General features: G+C 34.9%; 1 protein-coding gene across 2 annotated transcripts; it reads right to left on the reverse strand.

Annotated features, from left to right (window-relative positions):
- Positions 1 to 1,403: 1,403 nt before the first annotated feature.
- LOC127849525 (opioid growth factor receptor-like protein 1) lies at positions 1,404 to 17,926 on the reverse strand. 2 transcript variants are annotated; one of them, XM_052382157.1, is made up of 11 exons: positions 17,777 to 17,926; positions 17,229 to 17,282; positions 15,976 to 16,046; positions 15,580 to 15,643; positions 15,060 to 15,401; positions 14,724 to 14,901; positions 5,260 to 5,339; positions 4,191 to 4,336; positions 3,464 to 3,533; positions 2,576 to 2,724; positions 1,404 to 1,871 (listed from the first exon to the last, which is right to left on the reverse strand). In XM_052382157.1, exons 1-11 carry the CDS (start codon positions 17,804 to 17,806, stop codon positions 1,562 to 1,564), a joined length of 1,494 nt encoding a protein of 497 aa, XP_052238117.1. In that variant the 5' UTR covers positions 17,807 to 17,926; the 3' UTR covers positions 1,404 to 1,561. The 2 variants fall into 2 exon arrangements, with proteins under 2 accessions (XP_052238117.1, XP_052238113.1); XM_052382153.1 differs by having other exon boundaries at positions 15,580 to 15,649.
- Between the last annotated feature and the right edge of the window lie 439 nt (positions 17,927 to 18,365).

Raw genomic sequence — 18,365 nt, forward strand, 5'->3', positions numbered from 1 at the left:
CCATCAATTAACATTTTTCCTCTAGTTGCTTTTTGACATTCCAGTTTACATTAAATGTTTTAGGTGACATATGACATCCAGTTGCCATTTGAAAATTCAGTTGACCTTTGTCGTCTAGGTTGACTCTGAAACATGAACAATTATTGAGACATTGGATAAAGTTTGAACAAAGATGTGATCATTATTGTCTGTGATATTATCTTTGGTCATTTAAGATTACCCTTTGAAGGTTTATTTGATAATAATCAATTTTGAATCACGTGTCAATATGTGATATACTTTCAGTTGTTATTCATGCTTATATAATATTGTATCCACACAATGGTTTGGTCCCTTTGATGACATGGTAACTTATTTAATGATTGTTAAGAGTGTTTAGTGGGCACAGCAAAGATGGATGATGCATGTCTTTCAAAAAGACATCTTAAGCCTAAGGCATTTGATATTTATTCCATTCTAAGATTTGAATATGTAACTTATAGTTGTCTTTTTTATGCTCCCTTCCAAGAAGACAGCATGTTGCCGTTGCACTGTCCTTCTTTCCATCAGTAGAGTTATGTTCTGAGAAAACTGGGCATAATGCATGTGCATAAAGTGTCGTCCCAGATTAGCCTGTGCAGGCGCACAGAGTCTGTGTCTCATCTGGGTCTACGCTGTTTGCAAAGGCCTTTTTTTCTAGATGCTAGGCATAAATGAGTTAAATACCTTTCCAAAAATGTCCACTATAATAAGAAAACTTGTCATGCATAACATCAATCTCCCTACCACAAAGGTCAAAGTCTCAGGTAGAGATCAAAGGTTACAATTTTCCACAAAACGGCTGGACAATTTCTTCCTTGGACATTAAGTTGCGTTATATTGATGGATTTTAAAATAAATCGCCATAAATGCAATTGATCAAAAGACAATATGTCACATGTTACAATCATCTCTTATCTGAAAGTTCAAGGTCACACTTGGAGTATAAAGGTCAAATTTGGCCATAAAACATCCTGAACAGATTGAACTTTGCCATTCACTATGCTAGTTTAAAATATCTTACCACGAATGGCCACCATAAGGATGCAGCATTTTCTCGTAAAATCTGTCTCAATATCTATGAGTGTATTGTCACACGTAGAGGTCAAAAGTCAAATTGTAACTATGAAACATCTGGTCTGGACTGTAACTCTCATTCATCACGAATTTTAAAGATAACTCTGCAAAAATGACCACACACGCGTGGGTAGAGTGCTGCTGTCTAATTATCTGAAGGGTCAACTCCACACTTTATACAGAATATCAATCAAATCTGGCCATAAACAGCTTGTAGTGGAATGGACATATTTTTTTCATCTGTGTGCTTTTTTGAAAACATTTAATTTGTAAATTTTATGGATTTTAAAGTAAATGTGAAAAAAGTCTTGTATTTCAACTTTTATTTACAAATCCGTCATCACATTTCAAATACCTGCGTTATTTGAAGTAATAAATCCAATTCTTAAACAGCATGTTTTAATTTTGAGGCTAAACTGCTAAATAGCAGAAGACCTGTCGTCATATGCTTCTGCAATTCCGCCTATTATAGTTTTTTTCTCACAAGTGTGTAATAGCGAGTGTTGTCGCTATGTTTGTCCTTATAGATGTTTTTACTGTCAAGCTCATATTCCCGAATCCTTTCCCGGAACTGCCGGATCACAAATTCCCTCTCAAAGCGATACAAAATGGCGCGAATCCAGTGATGGATGCAGGACGGACTTATTCCAGCCAATTCCTTTGTCTCAAGCGTTTCGTGTAGAAGATGTAGAACTAAAGGCGCTTGGTAGAAGGTGAAACCTAGCTCCCCAAGGCTTTTGATGATGCGTGTTAGACGAGAGTGCTCCCGACTGGATCTATCAAATGTAGACGTTTAAATAATAAATTCAATGTAAACTATCACAGTTAATGGTTCCAAAGCGCTATATTGTTTGCTTTATATGGTTCCAAAGCGCTATATTGTTTGCTTTATTCAATTACATGTACAAATTACTAAAATTCTTCATAGTTCCCTTGTATAATGGAAACACAAGCAAAACACGTATTTTTATCATAGCAATGCAGTGTTTATTACTATAAGTGCCAATGTTCTTGACTGAGTTTATTGTGTGAACACACTATCATGTAAACTATGGTTTGTCATTGTTGAACACGTACTACGGTTATGAACAGAATCATGGCAACGAAAGAAAAGGCCGTTTCCAGATCACCAGTTTACAACATGAACAATTTCTTGCTTCAGGAAAAAGCTTTCCTCTATGCTAAAGAACTGGGGTAAACCGACTTCATGGCATCCAAAGATGTCTTGGTGGTTTGCAACACAGTATGAGATGTGATGAAAGTTATGTTTTAATTTTTTTTTTCAAAAGTTTGACTTTGAATATTTACCATGTGTATTATTTTTTAATCAAAAATGCTTTTAATACCTCTTCAAACGTCCCACAGGTGGTCTTAATAGCGAGGTTTCTCTGTACTACTAGTATGTTCTACTGAGCCATTGAAGTTATCAATTATAAATACAAGCAATACAACAAAAAACACAAAAAAGCAAACCGTGGACCTTTTCAGATGGAAGAATCTATCCCTCCAGTGGCTAGCCCTGGTCAGCTGACCGGAAGTCTCGTTTGCCAGAGCCAGTCCGTAGAAGTCCAGCATCAGACGATACGAGCGCACAACTCGCCGCCGGGTTTCGGACGTCTCATAGATTTGCTGAATTTCAGAGCGGACTTTGCACAATTATTGTATATGATTCGTAATGCATAGAACATTTTTTGCAACGTGAAGTTACACTATATAAATGGGATTTGTGATAGATGGGGCATTGCGCATTAAAATTGCGTATGTTTTATAAATGATTTGTACAATATATAACATACAAATTGCATTCTCACAACCAATTTATCAGACCAAAGTATGTCGCAACTTGAAATACACGCAAATGCAAATACGTGTGACTCAATCTCACAAGATTTTAATGAATAAGGTCTAACAACGCCTCGTCCAGAAAAACAGACCGTGCAATCAAAATCACCCGAAAGTTGAGATTTGACTTCCATTGATTCATGTTCAGACAACTTGAATGTTGCGTTACATGTACCGAAGTATGGTGGCTTTGATTTCAATGGTGGCGAAATTCAAGTACTTATTATGTACTCTCCAATAAATTTTACCTCGAACGTTTGAATCCCATGGACACATAAAGCTTGTTACTTTCTTGATAAAGTAGGTACTTTAGGTGATGTTACGATGAACATAATACCAGAAAGAAAAGCAAAGGAAATCATCGCAGCCTGTTGGAAAAAAACTAAAAAAACAATAGTTCGATTTTTAACGACTATATTTTCAATGTAAAGAAATACACTTACGTATATTAAGCGACGTGTAGATTTGTAAAGCAAAAAGAACACGAACAACGGTATATTCCCTTTTCAGATGTCACGTGACATACCTCAGCTTCCCGTTGTTTCAGCGGCTCCGAGAACGGATTGACGCGACTCTTGTCCGAGATCGGGAACAACCTGCAACGTGAAATGGCATGCTTTAAGGTGGCGTCTCTTGGAAGTATATTCAAAAGTTCTATTTTTTGTCATAATGTTCCACTAAAACATTCTTATTTCGTAATAGCAAGGCGTCTGCAACGCATTTTAATGTCTCAAATCGATATACTTAGAATGTCGCAAATGGTACATTTCATAAAGGGTATTGCTAAGTGTTCATTAATAATATTAACATCTTAAATCCAAAGACACGGTAATAATCTCAAAGAGTAAAAACGGCACTTTACTAAACATGTATCTTTCCACGTTTGAGCGGTAGGTGGACTGTACAAAAGCCTCTTAAAGTTTTAACAGTGCCGTTTTTGTTTGATGAATCCTTTTTTGTGCGATAAACGACATACATTAAAATAAAAGGATCCGGTTTGCCACAAAGTTTGAACTACTTAACGATTGCTTAATATTTTCCATCCATCTAAAACACTATCATTATCACTTGCGCATCGGAAAATCAAATAGAAAATGGCCCGGCTCTTTTATATAAAACAAGTTAAACCGCTTTCTAAGTGTTGTCAAAGTTCGATTTTTGTGAATTGTCCCCGTGTCTTATTTCCAGCATTTATTATGACTGGAAAATTCGGAGTTTAATGGTTTGTTTAAACAACCATCTACTTATCATACCATTGAATGTACGTGTCCAGTTCGGCAAGCAGATCGTAGTGGCCAAGCCAGTACATGTGGATGTCGTCTATGTAGTCGCCGTGCGGTCGGAACCGGACCTTGTTGCGGTAAAACTGCAGATTGGCGCCAAGATGTTCCTCCAGAGTCTGCACGCAGACGACACGAAATAGGAAAAGGGCAGACGACGCGGAATAGAAAACGAGAAGACGACACACAATAGAAAAAAGAGCATTCGATTCGAAATAGAAAACGAGCAGACGACACACAATAGAAAAAAGAGCATTCGATTCGAAATATAAAACGAGCAGACGACACGTAATAGAAAACGAGCTGAAGACACGGGATTAAAACGAACCACGAGAAGCGCACATCGCGGTTTTTCGGGAATGACTTCGATATCAGTGCTAATAGTTTTTTGATACGAACATTCCACTATTACTAAAAAAGCATATTATTTACTTGTTGCGGATTTTTTTTTTTTATACCACATTTATATAGCGCCCTTTTCATACTAGGGATGTGCGTTCAAAGGCGCTTTACAGTTTTTCCCTGATCACTGGGTCATAAGTCGTCCGTTAACATATTGGCGCAGTATGCAGCCACGGCACATTGGCTTATTTCCCTCACAGGTAACCATTTATACACCTGGGTGTAGAGGAGAAGTTGTGGGATAAATTTCTTGCTAAAGGAAATTCCAGCGGTCAGTCTAACAAGTGTTGATATTTCACTTATTATTCATGTTAAAACGCAAAACGACCCACACAAGAGTTCAGTCTGCAAATAACCTAGGATTGAGTCGAGTTCTGAGAAAACTGGGCATAATGCATGTGCGTAAAGTGTCGTCCCAGATTAGCCTTTGCAGTCCGCACAGGCTAATCAGGGACAACACTTTCCGCCTAAACTTGATTTTTGGTAAGGAGGGACTTCCTTGAAACTAAAAATACCATAAAAGCGGAAAGTGTCGTCCCTGATTAGCCTGTGCGGACTGCACAGGCTAATCTGGGACGACACTTTACGCACATGCATTAAGCCAAGTTTTATCAGAACAAGACTCGATTGATTTGGTTACCTTATTGATGACTTGCTTGTCCTTGAACCATTTACTTCTTGGTGACTTGTTATTGCCTAATAGACTCATGACCTCGTAATCTGTAATAAAACAAGCAACAAGAGGCCCATGATCAAGGTGCCTGTACCACGTGACTTTTTCGGCTATGTGTGGGACAATCGGATGTCAACAAACCATCGCTTCAGGTACGTTTCTGAAAATTTCTTCATTAATTCAAAACCATTTAAAAAAAACAAAGACGAGAGCCCGGTCATTGTCAAAATACACAACTGTGTTAAGTTTGCGCAAAATTAATTAAGTTTTTTTTCAAAAAGTGCAACCGCGTGTTTGAAAACACACAAAGTGCAATGCTATGTGTGGTATATTTGTTATTCAATCAACAAAAACGTTCATTATAATATTGTTGAAGGTTTAAAAAAATAGGGCGGACATTGTATTTCTTCATAGAGAAGCTACATACATTGTATGTATGCGCATATACATCTGATTCGGAGTCTGTGTATAAAAATGCAAAAATGCTATGTGTGGGACACATTTTTGAAATGCTATGTGTGGTATGCAAGAATTTTCCCGTCAGTTCTGCATTTAATCTGAACACAGTTTTGTAAGAATCTTAAACATATACGTCAGTCTGTACTGCAAATATATATCAAATTAACCAAATGTTACATGATGGAATACTGAAGTAATTGTGTAATGTTTAAACAATTTATGTTTAATTGAACATAAATTTTAAATAAAATACACTGCGTAATTGTTATCCAACCAATGGTCTTTTTTTAACAAACACGTTATGTTGAACTATAAGATTTTCTTTTTTTTGACTTATTGTCTTTGAATAAATATCATGATTGATATTTCTGCCTGATTATTAAATTCGGTCCTTTTTTTATTATTGAATGACAAAGAAAGTAAAAGCACTTGCTTTAAAATGGGGTTTACTTCTGTTGTTTTTCAGACTTGACAATGATTAGTCGAAGGATTAGTAACGCTTTAAGGCGCGAAGCTGTGTTAGAATTAGATGAACACCATCAAACCACACGGAAGGTGTTATGCGGCAAGTTAATTATCAATACCACAGTGACAGAGACGGACCCAGCTTCATTCTGTGATGTTTACGGAAAGCTATTTCAACTAACTATGCAAACATACCATTTTATATGTATTTTGGCATAATCGAAACAAAGTGTATGTATTGATTTATGTGTATATTTATGTGTTTTGTATCTATGTTATTAATGAAATTGATTAGATGAATATAAAATCTGAGTATATTTGTTAATAAAACAATTGTTTCATAACAAATAACAATATAAATCCAATTATGATTGTTTGTGGTCTATTAAGTTCATTCAGTTTTCAATATCTTCTCCATATGAATATCTTAAGTTTATCAAAATAAACACTTCATTAATAATAACATTGCTCTATAACCAGCATGCATATGTTACAATAGAAATTAAAGCACCAAGTACATAAAGAAAAGCTTCGAATAGAGGAGAATATAACATTAGACAGAGTTCACAGACTTGGTAAACCCAGTAACGGAAAATGCAGACCGATAGTGGCCAAATTCCACTACTACCAACAACGAGAATTGGTACGGACGACGGCTATCACCAAAACAAATGACCTCAAATCCACCGGGCTGGGCATCGGAATTCAGCAAACCAAAGCAGTGCTACAGCAGAGGCGAGAAAAGAACACTCTATTCAACCGTGAAAAGAGCGCCGGTAAACAAGTGAAGTGGGCCGGTGCAAAACTTTTATCACGCGAAAATGGAAGCAGTCAGTTCAAGGAGGTTACACACTAGGACAAGGAAGGGAAGTTAAATGTTATAGCGTGGAACGTGAATGGACTTGCCAGAAAAATAAACGATGTTGACTTTCAAGAATACGTTAATAAATATGATCTAATATTACTTTCTGAAACTTGGCTAAACAAAAAGCAACCGCTAAACACTGACATTAATGGGTATATTAGCTACCATGTTTACGGTAATAAACGTTCTGGTACAAACAAAGGTCGCTTTAGCGGTGGACTTTCAATTTATTATAAAAATGAGTTATCAGATAATATATCCATTGTAGAAACTAATCAGTATGGAATAGTGTGGCTAAAATTTAAACAAGATTTGTCTTCTGTAGAGTCGGATATGTATCTGTGTCATACTTACATCCCACCTGTCAATTCGAAAGTTTTAATTGACCAAGATTTCGATTTTTTTGATGAAATTGAGAAAGGGGTTGAGAAATATGGGCAGCTCGGAAAAACATGCATAACGGGTGACCTCAATTCCCGAACAGGTAACTTATCAGATATACTAGAGTACGATAAGTACTTTGACTGTTTTGAAGAATTAGATACAGAAAATATAAATACACATTTCCCAGTAATACGCAACAATCCGGACAAGGTTATTGATTGTAACGGTAAAAGGCTAATTAATCTATGCAGAGCTACTAATCATATTATCGTTAATGGTCGTCTCAACAAAGAGCAGGACAATCAATTTACTTTCGTCTCAAATAGAGGCTTGAGTATAACAGATTATCGTATTATAAATGCAAACTATGTTGATAATATAAACGAATTTCAAATACTCAATTGGCAAAACTTTTCTGATCACGCAGGTGTTTACTTTTCTTTAAAATGTAACACCAAAACTAGACATATTACAACCGGTGAATACAAAGAGGAAACTAAGCTTTTTTTTAACTCAAGTTTTGTTGAAAAATTTCAAGACTCATTGAAAGAGAATATCAATTTGTTAAATGAAAACAAGGAAAACATTAATTGTGAAATAAAACATTTAACTAGCTATATTTATGACAATGCAGTAACAATTTTTGGAAAAAAAGTAAATATTAACCACGACAAAAAAAATCGAAATAAAGCAGATTCGCAGAAATGGTTTGATTATAACTGCAACACAGCTAAAAAAGAATTCAAACGCGCACGAAACATATTCAATAAATTAAAAACAGATGAAAACAAAACACACTTTGTAAATATGAGAACAAAGTACAATAAAATACGAAAGAAATCTAAAGCAAAATACAAAAAATCAGAAGGAAAAAGACTTGAAGACATAGCAAAATCAGATCCAAAACATTTCTGGAAATCCTTAAAAAAATGCTATAAACAAGCACCAAACAAGGATGACAGTATAACAGTAGCAGACTTTTATACGCACTTTAAAAACTTATTAGGCGAACAACCAGAACAAATAAATGAAAATGTTGCCACCACCGAATCTACGGATATTGATTTAGATAAAGAATTCACATTGCATGAACTCAAGGCAGCCGTCTTCCATCAAAAAAATAACAAGTCTTGTGGGCCTGATAATATATCTTCAGAACTTATTAAATCCTCGTTTAGTGTATTAGGACCACACCTCCTAGCAATATACAACAAACTGTTCAACCATGCCGAATACCCGGAAGACTGGGGCCTCGGATACATCGTCCCTATATATAAGGGCGGGAAATCAAATGAAACAAAAAACTATAGGGGTATAACCTTAAATAATATCCTAGCAAAAATATACTCACAATTGCTACTCAACCGTTTAACAAACTGGACAAACAAACACCAAAAAATCATTAGCTGCCAGTTTGGTTATCAAAAGGGCAAAAGCACAACAGATTGTATATTTATACTAAACGCAATTATATCAAAAATAATAAACTCAGGTCAAAAATTTTACACCATTTTTATCGACTATCAACAGTGCTATGATAAAATCAATCACACACTACTTTGGCAAAAATTGATATCGGAAAATATGAGTTCAAAAATGATAAACGCTCTAAAAGCGATGTATAGTATCGTAAAATCAGTAATTAAATTCAATCATAACTTGTCCGACCCATTCTCGATACACCAAGGAGTGAAACAAGGTGATTCCAGTTCATCACTGCTCTTCATGATGTTCGTTAATGACATGTTGGAGAACATAAATACAGATTTGGATGGTTTATTCACTATAGACGAGTTGAAATTATTTCTTATTTTATATGCTGATGACCAAATTTTATTCGCAACGTCACCAAACTCACTACAACACATGCTAACAGACATAGAAGCATACTGTAATGCATCGAAATTAAAAATAAATACAGCTAAAACAAAAGTGCTTATCTTCGAAAAAGGAACACATTACACAAACATCGATATCTTTCTGTATGGTGAAAAACTAGAAGTCGTTACTTCCTTTAAATATCTGGGAGTATACTTATTTAAAAACGGTAACTTTAACAGAACGCAAAAATGCATAGCAGACCATGCGTCAAAATCAATGCACCGACTTTTCTCAGTGGTCAACATGTATGAATTTAGCACAAAAAGCAAACTCAAACTCTTTGATATCTTAGTAGCATCAATTTTGAATTACTCGTCTGAAATATGGGGTACTACACAGGCGAAAGATATTGAAGCCGTACACACGAAATTTTTAAGGAAATTACTGTGTGTAAATAAATCAACCAACCTTAGCGCGTTGTATGGAGAATTAGGAAGAATACCCTTTAATGAAATACGAAAAATAAACATTCTTAAATACTGGTTTAAACTACTATCATCAAATGAGAGTAGCTTAATCAAAATTACATACAATATGCTAAAACAAGATACGGACAATGGACATACATACAACAATCAAAACTGGGCATACCATGTTAAATCCATTCTCGACAGCATCGGCATGTCCGAATTATGGATAAACCAAAACATAACCGAATCACAATTTATACAATGCAAACAACGAATATTAGACACTTATACTCAAACATGGCACGCCGATATTAACAGCTCTACCCGTCTCTCTACGTACTGTTTATCCAAACATAGTTTATCGTTAGAAAGTTATTTAGACAAAATTAATGAACCAAAATATAAAATTACCCTAAGCAGATTCCGTTTATCATCGCATAACCTAGAAATAGAAAGGGGGCGATACAATAATATTGAAAAAGAAAACCGTAAGTGCAAATTATGTAATATGAATACTGTAGAAACTGAGTACCATTTCTTACTAGTTTGCCCCATATATACGCACCTAAGAAGAAAACTTTTAAAGTCACAGTACTGCAGATGGCCAACAATTTCAAAGTTTCAAAGTCTGATGTCCAGTGAAAATAAAACTATGCTTATTAATCTAGCAAAGTTTATATACGAAGCTTCAAATTTACGACGCCTACTAGATACGTAATTAGTCTTTTAGAACGTAACAACCCTTTAGCATTATTCCATCTTTTATTTCACGCACAACATACCTTAACTCAAATACAATTTCTCATTCCTTATAAATTTGAATAGCATTATAAACAATGCTAATTTGTTTCCGCTCAACTTGTTGTTTCATTTTGAATTTATTTTTTTAAAGGCTAAGCTATTAATAATTTATGTTATAAAATAAACTTTCAGAAATTGTTATTTTTTATAAATAACTATAACCATAATCCTCGTATTGAAATAATTTGATTTTTAATTATTTCTATAACTTGTTACTAGATACTAATTTAATTTTTCAGTTGTCAATGTTGAATTTTTTTTTTTCAAACGAATATATTATATATTTTTTTGCACTAACACCATGTGTTCAATTTAACACTTAATCCACATCTGCCATGACTTGTATTACTTGTATATATAAAATGTATATGTGTAGGCTAAGAGCTTGTATAAGCTTTATTTGCTGAAATAAATGTTGTTGTTGTTGTTGTTGTTGTATTAAGAAGAACATCAGTATTCGCAAATTAACAAATCTTGCTATACAAACATATAAATGATCTGATTAACACGTAACAAATGATCATTGCAAAAAAAGTCTTGGCTTTTGGTGTTTATCATACCAACAATCATATTTAATTGTATTAAAACTTCATGAACTCAATTTCAAATGAAATCTGAATAACGGAAAATAGTGTAAGATGTTTAATGAAAATACTCATTCGACCCGGTCATGAAAGGGGCTGCAAGATCTTGTTACCACCGCACCAAGTAATAAACAATACATGTTGCTCAATTTGCTGAATTTTCAAATGTGTATTTAATGTTTACTTTGATTGTTTTCTTTCACTGCAATACTTGCACCATCTGGTAACAAAACAAACAGTCTTTTAAACTTTTAAACATTAACTATATATGACAAATTTTCATTGATCAAGATATCAGTACGTCTCTTGAAGGTGCTTCCAAAAATACATTAATCTCCCTGAAAAGAACAAAATACACATGAAATAAACTGTAAAACTTAAAAAAATAAATAATTATCATGCGTGATATATAAGATAGCTCAATAGGATTTAGATACGAATACATGATTTTACAGAAAAATAAGTTATTGATCCTTTTGTCTGTTTGTTTAAATAATGCTGTATTATCTCTTTATGCTATTTAATAACTCTCGTTACGGTCTAATATGCTTAGATAAAAAGCACACAACCATAAGTTCAATAACACTTTTGTAATTTTGTTACAATTATATTCACATGACACCTTGCACAAACAATCCTTACGATTTTGTGTATTAAACAAGTGCCTTAGTTGGAAGTAACAATTCACTGAAAATTTAACATTTTGTAACAATCAATTTTATAGAAACTCACAAGAAAAGGTTTGCCGCAACTGAAATATTTTCCTTCCCGTGCGTGGGTGGCTTTGTGTTTGGAGATTCCCGACTGTGTTTCGACCTCTCTACCACACTGTTCCCAAACAAATGGCATTTTACAAGTAAAAAATATGAATATAAATTATCGACAATCATGATAATTTTGAGTAACATGAACGTCGTGATTATCTTATTTTAAGCACGCAAAACAGTACCAACAATGTTTTATTGACCAATTTTTGTTATTAAGACAGACTTAAAATATTATTGATGTTTAGGTCAATCTTTCGATTATCTAGTTTAGTTTGTATACTATATACACATAGCATTTCAAAAACGTGTCCCACACATAGCATAATTGCATTTTTAAGCACTCACTCCGAATCAGAAGTATTTGTGCAAACATACAATGTATATAGCTTCTCTATGAAGAAATACAATGTCCGCCCTATTTTTTAAACCTTCGACAATATTATAATGAACGTTTTTGTTGATTGAATAAAATATATACATGTACCACACATAGCATTTCAATTCGTGTCTTTTTAAACGCGCGATTGCACTTTTTGGAAAAAATACTATATTAGTTTTGCGCAAACTTAACACAGTTGTGTATTTTGACAATGACCGGGCTCTCGTCTTTTTTTTAAAAAAAGGTTTTGAATTAATATAGAAATTATCAAAAACGTTACCTGAAGCGATGGTTTGTGGACATCCGATTGTCCCACACATAGCCGAAAAAGTCACGTGGTACAGGCACCTTGATGATGGCAATTAATCATTCACCTGAGTTCACGGACACAAGTGTTGAGGTATTTACCTGGTGATCTAGTTTGTGACCCCACTTGATCCAGTTTAAAACATAGCCGCCATTTTGACAAACATAATTTTGATAAAGCTTCATTAATAATGAGTTATTAAGTGGCCTCGAGAGGATTTCATTTGAACTATTTACCTAGTTGTTTACGCACCTTACCCTGATTCAAACCTTGCCTAGATATTGTCAAGAAACATTTGACCAAGTACCAACATGATTGAGTTTTAAATGATGCCCGTGCGTATCAAGTATTGTTATTTAGCTTAGATTTAGCGTACCCCCCCCCCCTGCACCCTAAAATCGCCAAAGTAAAGTCAATTTATTTGATGTTTCACACTTAACTAGATCTTAGTCGTCACCTATTAAAACTCAGTTTTCTTCTTTTTCGTACATAACATTTCCCACTAATCACAGACAATCGCTAAATGTTTTTACTTTAGACTCTCTGTCGTCCGGTTTTTCAAGTCGAACTTTGCGATTCTGACGTATCCCTCTTTGTGCACATTGATTCTCTTTTCGCTGCATTTTATGTCAACAAAGATGGATGCGCCAACGCCAAAACGAGCGAAAATGCAGAAGACTTTGACAAGCTTTTATCCCAAAGCTGTGGGAAGACGGTAAAACTTTCCATTTTATATTCTCTTTTTTATACTCCCAATTATCTGAAGAAATCACCATTATCCCTTGATATAATGAATTTCCTGTCAATAGTTTTATTACGTATAAACTATGCACTTTTTGACATTATAAGAAGGTACTTTGATGAAAGTACATAAGGCATGACATGCTCGAGAAGTGGTTGCAAAGCCTTCAAAATCACTAAAATCGTTGAGCTCCCCCCCCCCCCCCTTGAACCCCTAGCAGGGCTTTGCACCGACCCCCAGCAAATCTTTCGATATCCTCCCCGTCTTACCATAAATCCTGGATACGCCACTAGGCTTATATGTTGTCAAGTTTATCGTTCTTTCAAGATTCATCAATACTAAGTTGCCTCAAAATGTTGCCTTAATAGTGCATATAAGGTTTTCTAAGATTTGACCAATTAACCTATTTTTGACGCATGTAAACGATATTCAAACTCAGCCTTGATATTGCAAACATTAACATTGTGACGAAGTTCATCAATTAATCTTGAGGCATTTATGTAGCATCTAGATTGGAAACGCGCTTTTGTTTATAGATTTTCCTGGTGACCTAGTTTTTGGACGCATGTTACCCAGATTCAAGCGTAGCCCGTTAAATGTCAAGATAAACACTTAGATTCATCAAGATTGATTCATAATTTTTTCTAGATTGGTAACACGGTTTTTCCAAGATTAGATATGTGACCTAGTTTTTGGAAGCTCGTAAATCATACTATAAATCATCCTTAGATTTTGTTAAGAAAAATATTCAGACTAAAATTCATCAAGATTAATTAGAGTGGCACCAAGGTGTTCCTGCGATTTGACCAGGTAACCCAGTTTGTTTATGCACGAGACTTAGATTCATATGCAGCCAACAAAGTGTGGAGACAAACTGTCTTAATGGTCTGCAGAGTGGTAACAGGGTAATTCTAAGGTTGCTCACATTGAATATCTAGTGTTAAGTTTAGCTAAAATTTTACACTTTAAGCGTCCAGTGGCTGTGATATCAAATGAGTGCGGAGTTTAGATGCGTGGGAATACAACCAGTAGTGCGGTTGACGGAGTTGTTCAAAGTCCTGTAGCAGTTGAATACATGAGGATTTTTAATTGATTGATTCATAACTATGCCGAACATTATATCGATCATATTGTGATTTTAGAAATAACTGTTAGCTTGGAAACAGAAATTAACTTTAAAAAATAGATCTCTGGTTAGGTAAATATGTATGTAATTTTTTCTGGTAGTTTTACACAACGTTTTTTTTCATGGTAAATCTAATAGGTATTATTTTTAAAATACTTTCTTAGTGTTAAACATAATTGTATCTGAATCTGTAAATTAAACAAAAATAACTGCTGCATTTGTTTCTAAACGCTATTTAACAAAAACGACTAGAGCGGTCACCTTCAGCTTTTACAGCAGTTTTCTTGGGCTCGTTCTGTGGCTGAGGTTTTACCCACACAGTGTTGGATGCCGCTAGAGGAGGTGTCGAATTCAGTTCTTGTTGAGACACGTCCGGTGTTCCGGCTCCCTGCTGGATATCTTCCGGTGTTTGATGCCCAACCGGTGACTGAGGCTCACTCTGAAGAAAAATAAGGCTTCTCTTTTATAACAAGGGCCGACGATTCAGTTTTAGGGAAATAAAAAGTGACCAATTAAAAAAGTTCATGAGTGTACATGAACATCCCAATATCAATAATGCAATAAAATCCGCTTCGTTAAACGTTTTTTTAAACAAACCTCTACATCATTCTCATAAGGCTGAATCGCTTCCGGAATGGGGCTCACGTGTGGTGTGTCTGGTCTGACATCCGGGGACGCGTGGGCCACCGATCCTTCTTGAGAGCCTGGTAGGCGCGCCGAAAGTGATGTACCCTGTAAAGGTTGGTAAACGAGCGGCGGAGAGCGCGAGGTAGGCGCGACTGACGGAACATGATTTTGATAAGGGACTGCAGTTGTGGTGGGGTTTCGGAAGGTCGATGGCTGTGGTAAGCTGCGCTCCGGGTGTATTTCGTGGTATGGAGGCGGCTGTATGCGGGGGTTGGTCGTCGCTTGCGACACGGGAGCATCACGCTCAGGGATCTGAGGGAAAAGTGATTTGTATTTCCTCGTTACGCATTTAATGAACCGTTTGAAAAAAATTGAGCGCAGATTCTATCAAATATGTCAAAATTATAGGCATATTGTGCTTACAAACAAATAACGCTGATCGAATTATGAATATATTGCGTGTACTGTGGTATACTTATATCATACTGACTGAGAAAGGGTGGGCGTATCCTGCCTCCATCCAAGGGTTGATAGCTTGTGGCGCAGGCAGCGTCCTTAAACTCACGAGAAAAAGTGGGGGAAATAAGTTAAATAGCGTATACGAGCACGTGCTGACCAGTGATATTTTAATACCTGTGTTGACGTTACAAAACAGATTTTTATAAAATAAATTTAAATTTAACTGGGCTCATTTAAATGATTTGGAATAATTTTCTTTGTAATTGTTAATAAAAGATCACAAAAAAATACTTCATTAAAACTAATAAATGGCGTTCTCTAACCATAAAATATTCGCAATTTCACCATTTGTTTTAAAGCAAGGTGCCAGGAGACAGCCGATCTTGAACACTTTCATTTAGCAAAGAACACGTATTTTTAGTTTTACCGAGTCCGCGATCGCTCGTCCTCATAATGAACGTGTCTGTTTTCACCCCGAAGTTGTCGACCTTCTGTGCCCTGAAAATGTACAATTAATAAGTTAGTTATGTCTCCGCTCAGCTATCTTTAATTAATTCAAATGAAAAGGACCGTCAGCTGAAAACTGTGAAATTAATTTAATTTTAATGACGTATTTTTCATTCGCGATCACTCCCTATATTTTATTCGATTTGTTTTCATGGAATATTTTTTACGGTATTCTTATGTATATGACACGCATAACAACAAACCACACTCTGGCTGATACATGAAAATCATTCGTTATTCAACTCGTAGCCTTAACATGAAATTACATTATGGAGCACACATCCATGTTGGTCTCAAATACCTAATTTATTGGGAAAACGAAGGTATGTTCATGCTGCTTACTGTTTACTTGCTGGCAAAAGAATTATTGTCCAGTTATTGCTTGTTAAAGACTTTTGGTTCTTTGTGTATGCATAAACACGTATGACATTTTCATTACTAGCAAAATGCTTTTCGTCGTTTAATAAGTTGTAAAATACATAGAGCCTTTTAATTAATTATTAAGGACTCATGGAAATGTTTCATTGCTAGCAAAAGGCTAATGACCCTTTACTTATATTGTATGTAAAGTAGTGCAATGAAAAATGCATGTTTGATATATTTAAATTACGATATGTAACTTTAATCAAATTCCTATTGCGAAATAATTGCAAGAAGCGTGATGATTTCATAGTCACTTTAATATTTCATCAATGTGGAATACCAAGTTTGTTCTCTTTAGCTGGTCTGCTACTCCAGCGACGCTGGTCGCACAGGTATATGGCCAGTTTTTGCATGACGCGGGTTATATATTACTATATACTAGTATATGTATGTGTATTCATTACAAGCGTTTTGAATATAAACTATTATTTCGTATGCAACATGTTAATTGTACACAAAAGAGGAATAAATCGAGATTTTAAGTAAAATAGGCCGTGCTCTGTGAAAATGGGGTTTAATGAATGTGCGTAAAGTATCGTCCCAGATAAGCATGTGCAGTCCTAATCAGGGAAGACACTTTCTGTTTAAACTTCATTTATGCGAAGAAGAGACTATCTTCAAACGAAACATACCATTAAAGCGAAAAGTGTCGTCCCTGATTAGCCTGTGCGGACTGAACGACACTTTACGCAAATGCATTAAACCCCCTTTTCACAGAGCGCGGCTCAAATAAAATAGAACGTATCGAACCCGTGTGGTGGCCGGTGGTGGTCTTCTAGGTTGCGATGTCTGAGAACGGCCCGCCTAAAAGACAATATCACAGTGGTGTGCTTTACTTTGAAGGAAAAAATACATACAGCATGTTACGACACTCATAAATACAACGTCTTATCGTTGGCCCTATGTTTGGTCGCCTATATAGTGATTTGTTATATTTGACAACTAGTATTTGTATACAACAGATATAGCGATCTACGTTAATAATTCATTAGAAATATACATATGGAATGTTATAGAGTAAATGAATTGTTTAGTGTGTTTTTAAAGATAACTTTATATTCATATGAAAGAATAGCTCTTGTGTTGACAGTAAACATATTTACATACAGTTGGAGGCACAAAATTTTCATTTCATAAAATGTTAAAAACACTCTTCATTTTGGTATTTTCAATAACGACGAAAAGAGATGACTAAAAATATGGCAAAGTATCTTATTATTACACCTTTTTGATAATTGTACTCACTTTGCTACATGACGGTTAAGCAATTTTAATAAAATACTGAAACAATTAATTACCTTGTTTCCCGAACTGAAGGCAGATCCCATCCCATGTAAAAACTATTAATTTACAAGAGTATATTCCGCTTGCATATTTAATTATATATTATTAAGCACATATTATATCCATAATCACGATTTTCAGTATTTGGTTTCTCGGTGAATGTAACACATCCTACATTAACACAAAAACGCATAAACTATTGAATATAGCACATTCAACATAAAAAAACCAACAGTAAAATAATGTTAACAGATACTGAAATGTCATATCCGCAATCCCTTAATTGCACGTTTATGTAATATTCTTATAGAACATAATTATAGAAAATAGTCAGTGTTCACGTATTACATAACATTAAACATAACTCATATGGTTGTTATTTAATGTATCATACTGAAAAATATATATTATGCTTAATTTAAACACGTAATATAATAAATTTAAAAACGATTCTTGTTCAACGCTAACGGGGGCATTTCAATAGCCTATTTATATTCCCCGTATGAATACATCTCTCTGATCGCCCTTTCATGGATGGTTCTTTCTGAATCGATATTTGAACTGCTCTTCAATAGCATTTCATTTAAAGTTTGAGTTCTTTAT

The sequence above is a fragment of the Dreissena polymorpha genome, chromosome 1, assembly GCF_020536995.1.
Source record: "Dreissena polymorpha isolate Duluth1 chromosome 1, UMN_Dpol_1.0, whole genome shotgun sequence".
NCBI classification, from domain to species: Eukaryota; Metazoa; Mollusca; class Bivalvia; order Myida; family Dreissenidae; genus Dreissena; species Dreissena polymorpha.

Coding starts and splice junctions, on each gene's coding strand:
- LOC127849525 (XM_052382153.1), bottom strand. CDS start 17,806: ATGGGATCTGCCTTCAGTTCGGGAAACAAG. Junction 15,402..15,579: donor GATACGCCCACCCTTTCTCA/GTCAGTATGATA, acceptor CTTTTCCCTCAG/ATCCCTGAGCGTGATGCTCC. Junction 1,872..2,575: donor AGATTCTTCCATCTGAAAAG/GTCCACGGTTTG, acceptor TACATTTGATAG/ATCCAGTCGGGAGCACTCTC.